Source organism: Sitophilus oryzae, unplaced genomic scaffold (assembly GCF_002938485.1).
Source record: "Sitophilus oryzae breed Bouriz unplaced genomic scaffold, Soryzae_2.0 scaffold_2014_pilon_pilon, whole genome shotgun sequence".
Taxonomy (NCBI): Eukaryota; Metazoa; Arthropoda; class Insecta; order Coleoptera; family Curculionidae; genus Sitophilus; species Sitophilus oryzae.
In genome coordinates this window covers 1,114,219-1,131,396 of record NW_022146741.1, presented here as the reverse complement: position 1 = coordinate 1,131,396, position 17,178 = coordinate 1,114,219, and the positions used below count along the sequence as shown (strand labels likewise).

At 32.0% G+C, this 17,178-nt stretch overlaps 3 protein-coding genes across 3 annotated transcripts; 1 reads left to right on the top strand and 2 right to left on the bottom strand.

The window, feature by feature from the left end:
• Positions 1-5,351: 5,351 nt before the first annotated feature.
• Positions 5,352-14,609, bottom strand: LOC115884085 (GPALPP motifs-containing protein 1). Its single transcript, XM_030902570.1, has 4 exons — positions 14,541-14,609; positions 10,768-11,829; positions 9,653-9,839; positions 5,352-6,026 (listed from the first exon to the last, which is right to left on the bottom strand). Exons 2-4 carry the CDS (start codon positions 11,817-11,819, stop codon positions 5,880-5,882), a joined length of 1,386 nt encoding a protein of 461 aa, XP_030758430.1. The 5' UTR covers positions 11,820-11,829; positions 14,541-14,609; the 3' UTR covers positions 5,352-5,879.
• LOC115884086 (phosphatidate cytidylyltransferase, mitochondrial) lies at positions 11,838-14,534 on the bottom strand. Its single transcript, XM_030902571.1, has one exon. It carries the CDS (start codon positions 14,481-14,483, stop codon positions 13,425-13,427), a length of 1,059 nt encoding a protein of 352 aa, XP_030758431.1. The 5' UTR covers positions 14,484-14,534; the 3' UTR covers positions 11,838-13,424.
• Positions 14,610-14,861: 252 nt separating the features above from the next.
• On the top strand, positions 14,862-16,554 carry LOC115884096 (28S ribosomal protein S22, mitochondrial). Its single transcript, XM_030902583.1, has 3 exons — positions 14,862-15,135; positions 15,218-15,493; positions 15,726-16,554. Exons 1-3 carry the CDS (start codon positions 15,039-15,041, stop codon positions 16,373-16,375), a joined length of 1,023 nt encoding a protein of 340 aa, XP_030758443.1. The 5' UTR covers positions 14,862-15,038; the 3' UTR covers positions 16,376-16,554.
• The last annotated feature ends 624 nt before the right edge of the window (positions 16,555-17,178 follow it).

The following is a 17,178-nucleotide window of genomic DNA, read 5'->3' as shown; positions in this document are numbered from 1 at the left end:
TTTGAAAGTGAAAATTTAGTGTTGTATGTATTTTTTATTGCCACATCGTAAAAAAACAAAAATTAAAAATTTTGTCCAAAAAAATAAAAAAAATTGGGGTGGGCCCCCCTTGTCACTTAAGGGTATAAAAAATAGATAACAACCAATTCTCAGACCTACTGCATATACATATTAAATTTCATCAAAATCGGTCAAGCCGTTACGGAGAAGTCGGGAGAAGTATGGTAACAAAAAATTAAAAAAAAACAACCCCTATTTGAACGTGAAAATTTAGTGTTAAATGTATTTTTTAATGCCACATCGTAAAAAAACAAAAATTAAATATTTTACCCAAAAAATAAAAAAAATTGGGGTAGGCCCCCCTTGTCACTTAAGGGTATAAAAAAATAGATAACAACCTATTTTCAGACCTACTGAATATACATATAAAATTTCATCAAAATCGGTCAAGCCGTTACGGAGAAGTACGTAACAAAAAATTAAAAAAAACCCTATTTGAAAGTGAAAATTTAGTGTTGTATGTATTTTTTAATGCCACATCGTAACAAAAAACAAAAATTAAAAATTTTGTCCAAAAAAATAAAAAGAATTGGGGTGGGCCCCCCTTTGTCACTTAAGGGTATAAAAAATAGATAACAACCTATTCTCAGACCTACTGAATATACATATTAAATTTCATCAAAATCGGTCAAGCCGTCCGGATATTCGGGAGAAGTATGGTAACAAAAAATTAAAAAAAAAACAACCCCTATTTGAATGTGAAAATTTAGTGTTAAATGTATTTTTTAATGCCACATCGTAAAAAAACTAAAATTAAATATTTTGTCCAAAAAATAAAAAAAATTGGGGTGGGCCCCCCCTTGCCACTTAAGGGTATAAAAAAATAGATAACAACCTATTTTCAAACCTACTGAATATACATATAAAATTTCATCAAAATCGGTTAAGCCGTTACGGAGAAGTACGTAACAAAAAATTAAAAAAAAAAACCTATTTGAAAGTGAAAATTTAGTGTTAAATGTATTTTTTAATGCCACATCGTAAAAAAACAAAAATTAAATATTTTATCCAAAAAATAAAAAAAATTGGGGTGGGCCCCCCTTGCCACTTAAGGGTATAAAAAAATAGATAACAACCTATTTTCAAACCTACTGAATATACATATAAAATTTCATCAAAATCGGTCAAGCCGTTACGGAGAAGTACGTAACAAAAAATTAAAAAAAAAAACTATTTGAAAGTGAAAATTTAGTGTTGTATGTATTTTTTAATGCCACATCGTAAAAAAAACAAATATTAAAAATTTTGTCCAAAAAAATTTAAAAAAATGGGGTGGGCCCCCTTTGTCACTTAGGGTATAAAAAATAGATAACAACCTATTCTCAGACCTACTGAATATACATATAAAATTTCATCAAAATCGGTTAAGGCGTTATGGAGGAGTACGGTATCTAAAACTGTGACAAGACAATTTTTTATATGTATTAGATTTCAGAAATCTGCCTAAACCTTAGCCCGATCCTGTCGCGTTAAGCCACACCCATAATTCCAAACGCACGTGCTTTCAGCGAAAAAATATAATTTTTAAATTCCTTAGATTAGGGCTTGCAGAGCTTCAGCATTTGCCATAAAATAGCGAGCAATTTGTTACAAAACCATATAAATTATATATCACTGTAATCACAAAACTTCAATCTATATCCCTCCTGTAACAGAATTTTAAATTATATTTTTATTTTCGAGAAAATTTAGTCCAAACATAAGGTTTATTTTGTTGATGTTTGACCATCAAAATCTTAAAAATGAACAAGTTATCTAAAAATGTGCCACACGACGGATTTAGTATAATCCTTTATCTTTAATTTTCTTCTTCGTTTGTGTAAAAATACCTAGCCAGTTTGACATAAAACGTTAAATGCCGAACGCTTATTTTGCTACTTTTTCGGACTAGTGAAATGGACTCTTAATCACAAAAATGGTAGAAATTGCTTTAAAAAATTATTTTTAAAAATATATAATAAGTTTATTTTTTATTAACACAAAAATAACTCACCCTGTATACTGTATAGCATAACTGTTAGCTCTATTGTCACGTGTAACAATGTTTTTAGGTCAAATAAGTAAAATATATAACTTTTCACTTAAAGATTTTTTCTTATCTAATTAAGGCCATGTCTTCGTAAAAATTGACCAGTGTGCGACGGTCGCAGTCACCGTTGGGCCGGGCCGGAGTCGATTCAATGCGCGGAGTTACATTTATTTCTATTAGTGGAGTAAAATCACTGAGAAAAGTCGCTTTCTTCTCGAAAAAAAAAATTAAGTTATAACCACATAAACTTTGTGCATGTGAAATGACTAATTACGACCTTTTTGGAGGGGTCAGACATTTTTTATCCCGGAATATGTCAAAAATCTGTCAAAAATGTATAACCATGTTTTTTACCTTTCCTAAGCGACAACTCCTAAACTAATCAACTTATTCACATACTCTTTTTTTTTTAATCGATTGGGAACACATAGGCGGTGATAACTGAAGTAATTAAAGTTCCATAGTAAGGGTATTTTTTTTTGGAAAATGGATTAAACTTCAAACATTAACTTTATTGTATCATGGTTTTCGGTAAGCGAGAAACTTTTTTATTTGAAGGAATTTTTACATAGTATCTGTGTACGAAATAAAGAAAAAATATTGAAAAAGTTTTTAAAACTTGTTACAACCTTCTATTACTAATAGTTTTATAGTTATCCTAAATATCCTAAATCAAGCTTGTTGCAAAAAAAATGTTGTTTACAAAAATAGTAAACAACCAAACCTTCTATTACTAATAGTTTTATAGTTATTCTGTTTTAAAGTTATCAGTACCCGTGCGCGCGCTGTAGTTAGAGACGCTGTGCTATACCGCCCGGCCTGCATCACGTTGTACGGCGTGCTAGATGTGGCATTAATTTATGTTTTAGAGTAAATGTAGAAAATTATTTTAGTAAGTAAAAGAAGTAAGATTTATGATTACTTTAAAGAAATTAATTCTTTAAAGTAATTATTTAATATCTGACCAGCACATATCTGTAGGTGTCGATTTAATATAACATATTTTTGTAATATTTTTTATGAAAATATGATTACATTATTTTTATTACATAATAAGGACATATCTTGAAGTTTGCATAGGATTGAAACTCTTTTAGTAAACTACGAATTTCTTTTTTTATATATATATATATATATATATATATATATATATATATATATATATATATATATATATATATATATATATATATATATATATATATATATATATATATATATATATATATATATGTAGGTCTTATCATCTGTGTTTTCTGCTTTTGCTCTTTATACCACTTACATAAAGATTACAAAAGCCTAAAAAGAGCATCGGCAACTAAAGTTAGTCCTCGACTAGCCCTGGTATATTATTTTTTATCCTACATCATTTTACAAGTATTTTCGACGTAATTATCTATTTCCGTAAAAATGGAAAAAAGGCCTCCATCTCCAAGAATATACTCAATACTGACAAAAAACGCCAGATTAAGATGCATTCCGCCTAGCATAAATGTTAATTTCCCATGTAATAATTTAGGATTATTCTGTAATATTTCGCGAGCTTTTGTATAAATGACCAAGTGTGCTGTTATATAAATATTTTGTTTTAAAGTTTGAGCTAATAAATCTACTAATCTCACCATCGAAGTATATATGGTATCACATTCGGTAGGTGAATTGTTTATAAATGGCAAGTATAATATTTTAGAAACAAAAATTTCGTTGTCAACAAAGTGTTGTTAAAATCAGTCCGGTTTAAAAAAGTTACTTTACTTGCCATGCTAGATTACTTACCAATTTGCCATGCTGGATTCTTTTTTAGATTTTTCTCTTCTTCGAATCTTTTTTTCAGATACTTTTCTATCCAACGTTATAGATTTTAATGAAGGATGTTAGGCTAAATAATATTTATTTGATCTCTAACTATAACAAAGTATTGTTACAAAGCCTAATAAGCATGGGACATTGTTAAAATTGAATTAACTTAAGTCTAAAAACCAATAATACTTACATTATATGACTACATTTGAATAAAAATATATGCATAGGTATGTATATCGCATTTAATATTAAATAAATATTTACTAAAAATAAATTTTCAATTAAAATGCGTAAAACTTTACTAAAAGTAATTTTAACATAGAATTAGAAATTAAAGTACCTACATGTGAAATATGCTATAAATGCTATCTATAACACAAAAACTATAATTATTTAAAAAAAGCACCCAAGAAAACAGTACAACATTTTTTTCACAAACAATAAAAGCGGGAAGAGAAATTATAAAAAATGCTTATCTATGTCAGTGAAAAATTCATCCAATGGATAGTATGCTTTCTTAATTAAAAATGTTGTTAATTTAGCCTTGATTTGTTTGGGATTATTTATATAAACAAACGTTATATTTTATCATTATTATTATTAGCATCATATGCAAATAAATCGTCATATCCAGAAAGCTTTCCGTACAAAATAAAGTATATAAAGTCGGATTCTGACGACTCGTGTACTTGGCAAGTACGCCAATATTTGCGTACTTGGCAAGTATACTATTTTTGTAAACAACATTTTTTTGCAACACGCTTGATGCTCACGCTACGCGGCTATTTAGGATAACTATAAAACTATTAGTAATAGAAGGTTGTAACAAGTTTTAAAAACTTTTTCAATATTTTTTCTTTATTTCATACGCAGATATTATGTAAAAATTCCTTCAAATAAAAAAGTTTCTTGCTTACCGAAAACCATGATACAATAAAGTTAATGTTTGAAGTATAATCCATTTTCCAAAAAAAAAAATACACTCATTATGGAACTTTAATTACCTAAGCTATCAGCGCCTATATGTTCCCAATCGATTAAAAAAAAGAGTATGTGAATAAGTTGATTAGTTTAGGAGTTATCGCGTAGGAAAGGTAAAAAAACATGGTTATACATTTATGACAGATTTTTGACATATTCCGGGATAAAAAATGTCTGACCCCTCCAAAAAGGTCGTAATTAGTCATTTCACATGCACAAAGCCCTAAATGATAATCCTGTATAGATAGCATGTAGTTATACCTCCAAAAAATATTTTGACAGATTGTTATATCGTTTTTACTCGACTATATGTAAAGTGATAGCTCTATATGTAAAGTGACTGCCGATAGCTCTTTACTGTGTGGACCGGCTGGAGTCGATTCACTGCGCGTTCACCTTTACAGTAAGGTGTGTAAGGTATTATATATTTAGTTTTTAAATAATTAAAACAAGTTATATTTATAAAAAAAAACTAATACTGTTACGATAAATATTTATTGGTATTTATGCCTAAATTAATTTAGTGGACCATAATGTAGATACCATATTATCGAAAAAAAAAACGGCGTCAAAGACGGCTGGGGAATCACAATCGATAATAATTTTGGCGAGGTTAAGCCAAAAGACCTAGGCGTCAATTACTTGGACCGTACATTTTATTTTTTTTAATGGCGCTTACTGCTAGTTGGCGTTAAGGTTGTAATTGATTTTTATATTGAGTAAAAATGATTTTTAAATGGTGTAGTTTAAAATTCGAGAAAAACTTATTTTTTGGAAATAGATTTGTGTGTGGAAACGGTTTATCCTTTTTTAATCTTGCTATTAAAAAAGTGTCAATTTTTGACAAGTTTTAGGTCAATTTTTAGTAAATGACGTTTAAAGATTGACCCCGCCAAAATTATTATCGATTGTCATTTCCCAGGCGGCGTTTTGTTTCGATCATACAGTGTTAGGTATAATTTTACTTTATTGTTCAAATTTCCTTTGTAACAATGAGTGAGAAATATTATAGATATTTAGCCTTTCCAGCTGAAAACCGATCGTCCAACAATTGAGCCTTTTTTAAAACTGCTTTCTTTTGGGCTTCGTCGAATCGATTCACTTGCAAATCGGTTTCCCTGTTGAATGGTTTTCGCTCGCTCGGACCTGCTGCCTGTAAAATGTAGGTAATTATAAAATTAAACCGCGCTACACTACTACGCTCGTTTATAGGCTTGGTACATTTCAGAATTCCGACAGCATTCGGTACGGTACCGTAAGTACGTAGCGTAAAGGTACGGTATTTAGGTTAGACCTGCTAGTCTTCTTTTTCTTCTCTATGTGAAACGAGGAATGACAAATGACGTCTTATAAAGGTTGATTCTCACTATACCTTCCGTTTCCATTCCATATTCGTTCCGTATTTTTATTGTATTAACGCTATATGTAAGCTTCCGTTCCGTATCAGTTCCATACTTTTTATTGTACAATTTATATCACGAAAGTTTTATTTTAATAATTTGTATCATTTGAAAAAAGTAGGTATAATAGATTTAATTAAGAGGTGAAAGGATGAATAAATATCAGCAAAATTTTAACAGAGCTGGTACAAATGTAAGGTCACAACGCTGTTTCCGATACGCTTCAGTCCGTCCGCAAATGTATGGGAAGAAAGGATTGGAACAAAAGGGAAACCGAACGGATAGTGTGCATTGTCCTATTCATTTACATGATATAATAGTTTATGTAAACGGAAGGGAAATGGAAGGGAGCTGATATGGAAGGTATAGTGAGAATCAACCCCCCCCCCCCTTAAGACGGTTCTAAAACCGTTCCAACCTGATGTCATATACTGTCCTCCATTCACGCAGTTGTACAGTTCCCCGAATTCTATAACTTTGACATAAAAACGTTACGCTTTCCAAGCTGTGAGCGAAAGTATGCGATTAGCGGAACGCCAAGCAGTCGATTTTGGTATTCTCGTTACCGTGCGAATCGTTTTCTGGATGCGCGTTGAGCACATATTGACAGCATCGCAATTTCGCAGGTATCTAATAGTCAAATGTGAATAAAACAATGAAAAATGTCAACGTTATGCGAATTTCATAACCTATTGTTGAGTTATGTTAACCTATTTTTCTATGGATATGTCATTATTCTTATTATACGAGGGAAATCTTGAAAACGCTTCTCAGCATTTTCGATGTTAGCTGCCAAGTCGTAAACTATCAATTACTTATTGAGGAATTTACAGAAGAAGTAGTAATTTTCATTAAAGAGCAAGATAACGCACAAAATCACAATTTTTTCGATTTTCACTGACAAGGCTGTTTAAGGCAACCGTTTTCAAAGCGCTTAGCGCAATCAGTAAAGACGCCAAACGCGTCAGATGAGAATACCCAAATCGGCAGTTAAGTGCATGCTCAGTGAAAATTATCGTCATAGAAGCCCAGGCCCCGAATTCTGTAACTTAGAAAACGCTAAGCGCTTTCAGACACTCAGCGTATATGACGTTAATTTTTGTTTAGCGCGCACTTAACTGCCGATTTGGGTATTCTCATCTGACGCGCTTAGCGTCTTTACTGATTGCGTTAAGCGATTCGAAAACTAAAGTCGAAAACGGCTAACCTAAAGGATCGTTTTGCCTGTCGAACTGTCAATAAAAGTAGAAAAAATTGTGATTTTGTGCTTTCTTACTCTTTAGCGAAAACTACTTCTTCTTCTATAAATTCCTCAATAAGTAATTGATACTTTACGACTTGGCAGCTATAAACATCGTTCAAAACATCGAAAATGCTGAGAAACATCTTCATCATTTCCCTCGTATAATAAGAATAATGACACATCCATAGAAAAATAGGTTGACATAACTCAACAATAGGTTATGAAATTCAGGTAACATTGACATTTTTCATTGTTTCATCCACATATGACTGTTAGATACCTGAGAAATTGCGATGCTGTCAATATGTGCTCAACGCGTATCCAGAACACGATTCGCACGGCAACGAGAATACCAAAATCGACTACTTGGCGTTCCGCTAATCAAATACTTTCGCTTACCGCTTTGAAAGCGTAACGTTTTTATGTCAAAGTTCCAGAATTTGCGCGTTGAGCACATATTGGCAACATCGCAATTTCTAATGTAGGTAATAGTCAAAAGTTGATAACTGACGGATGTAACAATGAAAAATGTCAATCTTACGTGAATTTCATAACTTATTGTTGAGTTATGTCAAGCTATTTTTCTATGGATATGTCATTATTCTTATTATACGAGGGAAGTGCTGAAGACGCTTCTCAGCATTTTCGATGTTTTGAACAATATTTATAGCTGCCAAGTCGTAAATTATCAATTACTTATTGAAGAATTTATAGAAGTAGTAATTTTCACTAAAGAGCAAGATAACGCACAAAATCACAATTTTTTCGATTTTCACCGACTGTTGAAGAACGCGATACTCTCCTCCATTCAATTCAGTCATAAAGTTCAGAATTATTCCGCGCCGAGATCCCCTTTCCCCTCGAGCACCTTTCTATCGTCCTGCTCGGAGGCACCAGTCTATCGTGCACAGCTCCTTTCAGAACCGTTCTCGAGTAGCCCAGGGCTTAAAGCTCTGGAACTTGAAATTGGCGAATGGAGGACAGCAATTGATAAATGAAATAAGTTTAGATTGGAAAGTGCCCATAAGGACAATGTAAATGTAAACACTATTTGGCGCTATTCTTGCAACGGTCGCGACCCAAAGCTTTTGAAAATTACGGAGCGGTTCGGCCTTTTCCGGAATTATATCGCCAAAGAAGCCTGAAGAAATATTTTCTTCAAATTTATTATTATTTTCTTTTAATTTCATAAATAAAATACAAGAAACTTTATTTTATAAGGACATGAATGAAATACCTATGAAACATTGGAAACCGGCGTTATGCCACGATCCACGATGGTTTTTGGAGTTCACAGTTCACAACACAACTTTTTAAGTTTTTAATGCCACTTTTTCACAATTATCACGGGTTTGAGTAAATAAAACTTAAAATAAACTCACAAGATAGCAATAATTACTTTGAAAATGGACGTTTTAAACACTTTTCTTTTTTTATAGCAGCGCCGGATCGCGTACAACGGTCGTGACCCAAAATTTTGACGGGCATTCCAATCTAAATTTATTTCCTTTATCTATGCCTATGCCTGATGTTTGTGTGCCGAAATAGGACCGTACGAAGACAACGCCTGGGACTGCAATCAATTCTAGGGGTTCCGAAACCGTTTCGTGACAGTACGAAAACGTGGAGTTGGAACGAAACTATTATAACAAATTGTTCGTGTATTCGCTTTTTAAACCCGTGTATTTGTTTAGTCGGCTGTTTACGGTATTCTCCGATGGTCGCAACACCGGTAGAGAATGCGCCAAGCCTATAACTGATAATATGTACGCTTCTTTAATGTTAGCATTACTCAGCATATGATTAAAACGTGCGTAAAACTATGACGTAACGTAAATAGTAAATATCCAACATAAAATGTACCGTATGATCGAAAAAAAAACTGCGTCAAGTTGGCTTCAAAATGACGATCGATGACATTCCCCATATAATTTTACATTTAAAATGACAGCAATGTTCATTTCATAGCCATTTAATTTAAAAATTTGTTAATACTGATTTATTATTACCTGCGTCAAGTTGGCTTCAAAATGACGATCGATGACATTCCCCATATAATTTTACATATAAAATGACAGCAATGTTCATTTCATAGCAATTTAATTTAAAAATTTGTTAATACTGATTTATTATTACCTGTTTTTGCTGGTCCAATTTTTCTTTATGTATATCGACTAGGCTTTTTTCTTTCTTCTTGTGTTTCTTTGCCATTAGATCTTGTTCGTTATCTCGCTTTTGAATTTCTCTAGAAATAGCTTCAGCTTTGAGATCAACTTTTTTCTCTTTTTTATTTTTATGGCCGGCTACATCAGTCCAAGAAGATCTGAAAAATGTCGTTTATTAGCTTCAAACTGTTTGATATTAGGTTATTTCAACCCTGGTTTATATAGGGTGATTCACGGCAATGGTACCTTAGACGTTTATGAGAGAGAGCCGGTGATAAGCCCTCTGTTCTCAGATCTTCGTATTGTCGAGCGACACATCAAAAGAACCAATGAGATTTGCACATAATTCAAAATTGGCAGCTGTTTGAATTTTGTTAAAATCTGATTGGTTCTTTTGACGTGTCGTGGACGTGTCGCTGGCGACAGTCGATCTAACGCTTCGTCCTCCATGGGCGACACGGGCGACGCGACGTTATCAAAAACGTTACACGTGTCGTTCGAATCGCCCGAATCGCGCGCTTTTGTCGCCCACGTAGGAAGAAGCGTCAAATTGTCAGCGTTATAGTGTTGCCGGATCATTTGCAAAATGTAATTATAATTGTATTTTAATGTATTATAATGTTGGTAAAAAATGTAAAAAAGAACGGTAACAACCGTTACTTTGATTTGCCATCGGTATCCTTTTTTAATGTTGTAGATTAATTTTTTACTTTAATTTATTTGGTAGTATAACAGTGCTACTGGTGACCCTAGTCTAAGCTAATGACCACCAGTTTTATTTTTAACTTTAAAATCTATGTTGCAACACACGGCGTGGATTAGTTGAAAGCAAGCAGGCTGCTACCCAATTGATACCGGCGGTATTCGAAATTTATTTTTCAAGTTAAATAACTTCAAAGTTAAAAAGCCATTTTATTTTTTTAATTAGAAAATGCAAAAATATATCTTTTTTCAACATTTACCACCTCTTAAAAAACTTATATATTATAAAAAAGAGATAACTTGTATTGTGTGATGATCTAAATGTTTTCCACCCAGAAATCGGTAAAATAAAGACAAAAGTACTTTTAAATAAATTATACATACCTATCAGATAAGTCAGGCCCCGCTTTACTTCTGAATTGTCTTGCACCCAAACCAAGATGAGCAGCTTTTGCCTCAGGTAATTCTAACATCCACGTTTCTCGTACGGGTTCCTTCGTTGCTCTCGGATCAAGTTGATCTATTTTCATTTGTAATGCACGCTCTTCTAAAGCTTTATGAACCTTAGAATGAATTTTTATACCACTAGGTAGAGGACCATAAGTATCTTCATCTTCACTACTTGAAGCAACGTCTTCCGTTTTCCCTTCTCTTAAATGTGGTGGTAAACTGGGTCCTATATTTTTGTTCGTGGTAGTTTCAGACGATAAATTAATTGTTGGGGGTAGTTCAGGTCCTATAACGTCATTTTTCTTTTTATCTAATAAATGGGGTGGTAATTTTGGTCCAACAAATGACTCTTCTGGCGAATCTGAAGATGGAGCTATTTTTCTGTCGGTAGTAGTTTCAGATGTCGTGCTAAATGTCGAGGGTAGTGCAGGTCCTATAACCATATCGTTTTTCTTTCTCTCTAATAAATGGGGTGGCAATTTCGGTCCAACAACTGATTCTTTTGGCGGATCAAGTCTATCTGTCCTAAAAGTTGAATCTATTTTTCTGTCGGTGTTAGATTCAGATAGTGTTGAGGGTAATTCTGGTCCTACAACCATGTCGTTTTTCTTCTTTTCTAATAAATGGGGTGGTAATTTTGGTCCTACAAATGATTCTTCTGGCGGATCTGTGTTGAAAGTCTCATCTGGATTTGGTTTTCTAAGTAGATGGTCAGGTAGAACTGGACCAATGGCCATTTCTTTTCGTGATGAAATAGTTTTATGATTAACATTAAGTCTCAAAGCTGCATCACAATCGGGGTTGTTTTTAATTTTTTTATGCATATTTTCATTTTCATCGTCTTCAGATAAATATCTGCTGGCTTTGTCTTTCCGTTTATTAGATTTTAATTCATAGCTATCAATATTGATATTTAAATTACTTCTCACATTTTCTGTTTTATATCTAACTCCATCCTCTGAATCTCTAGAATCACTATCCGACATAATGCGGATGCTACAATTAATAATAATGATAGATAAACTTATGATAAATTCGAGGATAAATTATTATAACTTTATTAAAATACGCCTATTGTCAATCATTCTATTCCTCTCTGCTCCCTTTTTAATGATATAATTAGTAATTATATTGATTAATTACTCATTTTTCAATATTTCATAAGAATTCTAGTTCTCAAATGGAAGTTTGTTTTCAGCAAATACTGCTAAATAGCAGTGCTGATGTTTAAAGTTACAGGGAATATAACCAGGTCGAAAGAAAGCAGGTAATGTACTCCACCTGATGTTCTGGGATTATAGTCAATAAGAATAAAATATTTTCTTAAATAACAAACCATTAGATCAGAACTTCATCAATTTTTCTGTATCTCCATACTAAATATAAAGTTACCTCACGTGACAAGGGACTATAACAAATATTAATTTCATATTAGAGTGAAAATTGTACCGATTTATAAGAGTTTTGCCAAATATCTCTAGAATATGGAACATTTTACAGTTTTTTTGCAGTAAAATTTTACCTGATGTATGAGATTGAGAGGAAAGGATTTCTACTTATAGGGAGCAATTGAGAGCGTGAGTGAATAACAGAAACCTAGTGGTAAGTGTGTATTATTACTGGCCAGTGCTACCCCCAATTTGATGCTCCTCCCCGGAAATAGAAATATTGACTAGTAAGTATTAACAAATCTAGTGGTGGTGTTATTGTATTGTGTAAAGTACGTCTACTGGATCTTTGTATATGAAAGGAATGCGGACAAAAAACATTTAAATAAACAGCAATATATTTTATAAATCCCTACCTATACCTAATCGTAAATAGAAGCGGCAGAGTCCACGTGAACTTGACGAGTATGTCACCGCAAAACACTCCGCCCACTCATTTCATTGGCTACTTGCAAATTTGTCGAATTTTTATTGATGGAACGCGTCGTCTAATTTTTTACGAGAAACATCGAGAGAATATCGTTTCCTCTCTTACGGATGCCCCGTAGCTACAGAACGGATAGACGTACTGTATACCTTTAACTTTGTTTAGGCATGTTATAATTATACACGCTTTCCAACTAATATTACTATGTGTAGAAAATCACTAAACAAAATGTATATATATTTAAAATCAAACAATATTATAGTTAACTGGAAAATATTTTTAAAATTCCTGATATATTTTCATAAAACACCGAATGCGACCTATGGCCTATGGTCATTGTTCCACTTAACCAACCATAATCCCATACGTAGAACAATTACGATTATAAATCCGCGCTCTTTTGTATTGATGTTTTGATATTTTTTTGGAAGTCTTTACTGGCACACACCTTTGAAACGCTCCAATTTCAACTTTATAGCATTTTTTAATGGATTTATAATATTCTAAAAATAACTTGTACATATGCATGTCTTATATTGTTTATATTTACAGTTCATTATAATACACATGTTTACTAAAATATACAATAAATAATTACATACAGTTTTAATATAAACTAAATGAGTTAGCAAAATGCAAATACATCTTACATTTGATGAACACATTCTGAAAATTGATTGTATCTATTTGTCTTTTTCTTTTCTGTTGTCATTTTTTTAGTTTAACATTTTTTTCACTTTCCTACTACTGTATTTTATGCTCTTGAATAAACCAGCGGTTAATATTCCTTTTATACTTTGTCTTACTGATGATTTCCAAACAATTTCATTAATACGTTGGCTAACTATTGTTCCACAGTCAGGATCATATGCTATAGCTCGTAAAACATCTTCGGTATCTTGACGAAAATTTCCTTTATTCCAATACCTGGTTAGCGCTTTTTGTGGCCACCTGGGCAATTGATTTAGATGGTGTAGTTTTGCCAAAGGACTTACGTCTTGTGCACAATTAAAATCCGATATACAATTTTCAACTAGATTTGAAGTATTTTCTAAATTATTCTGTTGGTTTATATTTACATCTTTTATCATAGGAAAATCAACATAGTCTTGTAAATTTGTTAGAAAAGGTTTATATAAATTTCTAAACCCCAGCATTTGTGCTTTGACTATATTTTCTACTTTATTCTTTTGTTCCCCAAAAACCATTCGAAAATCACCCAAGTAACTCAAATTAGATATTGTATGGTAAAATTCATATTCGGTGAATGTATCTGGAAGTATTAGTAATGCTGCATGTACAGCAGATTGTAAATTTAATTGCAATGCTGTTTCTAATTCTGTGTCGAGAGGTTTTTTTACAATTTCTACAGGTTTGTGAAGCCTTCCCGCTAAATATAAATAGGACCACTCTAGTAAGTCTGTAACTAAATCACTATTTGCCACGACACCGTATTTTATCCAATACTCGTCCATAGGCACTAATGTATTGAAGTAAACTTTTGCTCCAAAATTTCTTTGATATTGAGAAATAAACTCATGTCCTAAGTATTTTATACCACTGTAATGCGAAGGATTTAAATTCATATTGGCTTCATGCCAAGTTACCGGGTCTTTTACAGCAAATATTAAATCAATCATATTTTGTTTATCACCATTTAGAAGTTGTTTTTTTACACCAGACCCATAGGCAAAACAGAAAGTAAAATTTTGTGGGAACTTTGCCATTATTCTTTTATATATGGGAGGTACAATTACTAATTTAGTAGGAATCATATTAATAAACTACTAATACTACAAAAAAAAAATATAAAATTGCCTTAATTTACTTACGAAAATATAGGTTAAGCAGTTGTTTACATCTGTTCACTGTCCACCACAGATAAGATAAAAGTTACAAGTATGTCAAAAACAAAAAAAAATAGTAGATATGATATACGGTAAAATAATATATGATCCTCATTTTTGTTATGATGAGAGACGTTAGTCTTGTTTAGTTTTACGGCTTCAGCTGCCAGAACTATCCTACCGCCTATATATAAGATGGCCTAACAGGCTTTAGGGCAAGTTTGTTGCTTTTTGTAGCATACTGGCCGCTTTGACTGGCCGTGATACTGGCATATAGCGCTCAGTAGAGACCATAGACCATAAAATAAAGATTTTGACAACAGTTGATAACCATTTGATAACTCATGATAACTTTGATAACTAATTAACTTTAACCTATTCAAGACCTATTTTACTATTATGCAAAGATAAACACATGAAAATTGAAATCATATAATCCAAATTTTTAATTTTACTCATTCTCGTTTATTCGTTACTATAAAAATGTGTAGTTTACCATTGGTATTTAGAAATATTAATACTAAAAAGTTAACTCATAATTACATTTATCGGTCTTTGGTGTATTCGTCAATTCATTATGGTGAGCTTTTGTAAAATAGCAGCTGATTAGAAAAAAAAAACGACATTATATACAATAGTTAAAGGAATTTGAAAAATTTTAGATGGTAAAAGTGATCCTGGACCCTTATTTTTTAATGAGGAGGTTCAGTCTCTACTCAAATTATTAACACGTATAGATTATAACAAAGTATTTAGGAAGAGGAAATTGGGAACTAAACTTCTTACTAAGCCTGATTATCAGTTTATGACTGATGAACAGTTGAAAGAATCAATAAATCGGGCAAGAAAAAAGGCTGACGTGTTACTACAAATACCACCAGTTGTGAAAGTTAAGGAAATAAACCCCACAATTCTTTCGAAAGATTCTGCTTTAAAAGGTACAGTTTTAAAAATACAATATGCTAAAAAGAACAGTAACTAGTGTTCTAAAATATCTTTTAGTAGTTTTTTTTTAATTAAAATAGTAATTTATAATAATAAAATAACAGGATATCTAGTTGATGTAAAGAATGATATTTTAATAAACATTATTATTATAAACTTAATTATACATACAATCATAATTATCATACATTAGTAATATACTAATTTTTATTTTTCTCACTTTAGGATTGCTTACTTCTAAAATTGTTTTTACTGACATAACATTTGGTGTTCAAAATGCAGATCGAATAATTGTTGTACGTGAAACCGATGGCACGTTACAAGAGGCTGATTGGCAATTAAGAAAAAGAATAAATCAAACATATTTTCCTGAAAATGGAAGACTTTTAAAACCTCCAACTATGTTTCAAGATACATACCTTGAAAATTTATTAGATCGTGAAGAACACGAATTTGTTCTTGACAGAGCTTGTATACAATTTGATCCAGATGAGCCAGAATACCAGAGAATAAGTTCAATAACCTATCAACATATTAATGAAAAAAATCTGTTCCACCTGCTTAGGTCGACACGACATTTTGGATCTTTAGTTTTCTTTTTAGTGTGGAACAAGAATATTGATAATTTGTTGTTAGACCTTATAGAAACGTCAAATGTAAATGAAGCCGCACAATTAATTGCTTTATATTCAAAAATTCACAATACTGAGTTTGATGGTGATACTGTTCTAGAGAAAGTTGAATCCTTTACAAAATCTGCCTCAAATAAAAAAGGTGCTTTAGAGTTGGCGATACAAGCTTACAAAGAAGTAGCAAAGAGCAAAGAACAATTAGAAAAAGGTGTAAATGCAGCACATGGAATTACAGAATGCTGATTAAGTAAGTGCTCATACTTGTACTTTTAAATGTTAATACAATTTTTAAGGCAAATAAATATAAAGCATACTAATCAAATATTAAAATCAATTGACTTAATATTGATGTCAACATACTGAATGCTACATGTCAACTTATTCTGAATTCTATAGTTCTAATAAAGCTTTTGATTTTTGTTTAAAATTGCTTTTATTCTTAATTTTTATTAAGGTGGACAATAAAACATATTTTTAATTTGATGAAAAAAGGGGTATGTAAAATCCGTCCAACAAGAACAATAGTAGTTTTTTTGGCAATTTTTGGAGGTTGTGTATCAAAATCTCTTGTCTTGATGGTCAGACACTTGGGTCAGACTTAAGCCGGAGTCTCATGCATCCGAAATCCGATGGTACGACATCCGAAATTTGAAGTTATCGTGTGAAATAAAAAAAGCCTGTCACATACATCCAAAAGTTCGTTCCGAAATTTGACAGTTTTGACATTTAGACTTGTCATTCCTATGTATTATTATTATGTATTATTCCATGTATTATTGGAGAAACACTTATAAAAATAACTTTCTCGCCAAATATCCCGAAATTGCCCACTTCCCACTAAACTTGATTTTAAAAACCAATGTTTTCAAAAAACGTGAGGTTAAAAAACACGATATCATACAAAAGTTAAACAAAATTTAACTTTATACGACATCGGACATTAGTTAAAAATATCGGATAAAAATTGGTGTCAAAATATTTCGACCAATAGGAGCTCCGTCGGATCGTCGTGTCATCGGATTTCGGATGCATGGGACTCCGGCTTT

Bases quoted from the DNA above. Each gene is read 5' to 3' on its own strand.
- LOC115884086 (XM_030902571.1), bottom strand. From the start codon at position 14,483: ATGATTCCTACTAAATTAGTAATTGTACCTCCCATATATAAAAGAATA.
- LOC115884085 (XM_030902570.1), bottom strand. From the start codon at position 11,819: ATGTCGGATAGTGATTCTAGAGATTCAGAGGATGGAGTTAGATATAAA. The intron at 9,840-10,767 runs GTATGTATAATT...GACATTTTTCAG, and splicing joins GGGCCTGACTTATCTGATAG to ATCTTCTTGGACTGATGTAG. The intron at 6,027-9,652 runs GTAATAATAAAT...TACATTTTACAG, and splicing joins AATTGGACCAGCAAAAACAG to GCAGCAGGTCCGAGCGAGCG.
- LOC115884096 (XM_030902583.1), top strand. From the start codon at position 15,039: ATGTGTAGTTTACCATTGGTATTTAGAAATATTAATACTAAAAAGTTA. The intron at 15,136-15,217 runs GTGAGCTTTTGT...GAAAAATTTTAG, and splicing joins GTATTCGTCAATTCATTATG to ATGGTAAAAGTGATCCTGGA. The intron at 15,494-15,725 runs GTACAGTTTTAA...TTCTCACTTTAG, and splicing joins GAAAGATTCTGCTTTAAAAG to GATTGCTTACTTCTAAAATT.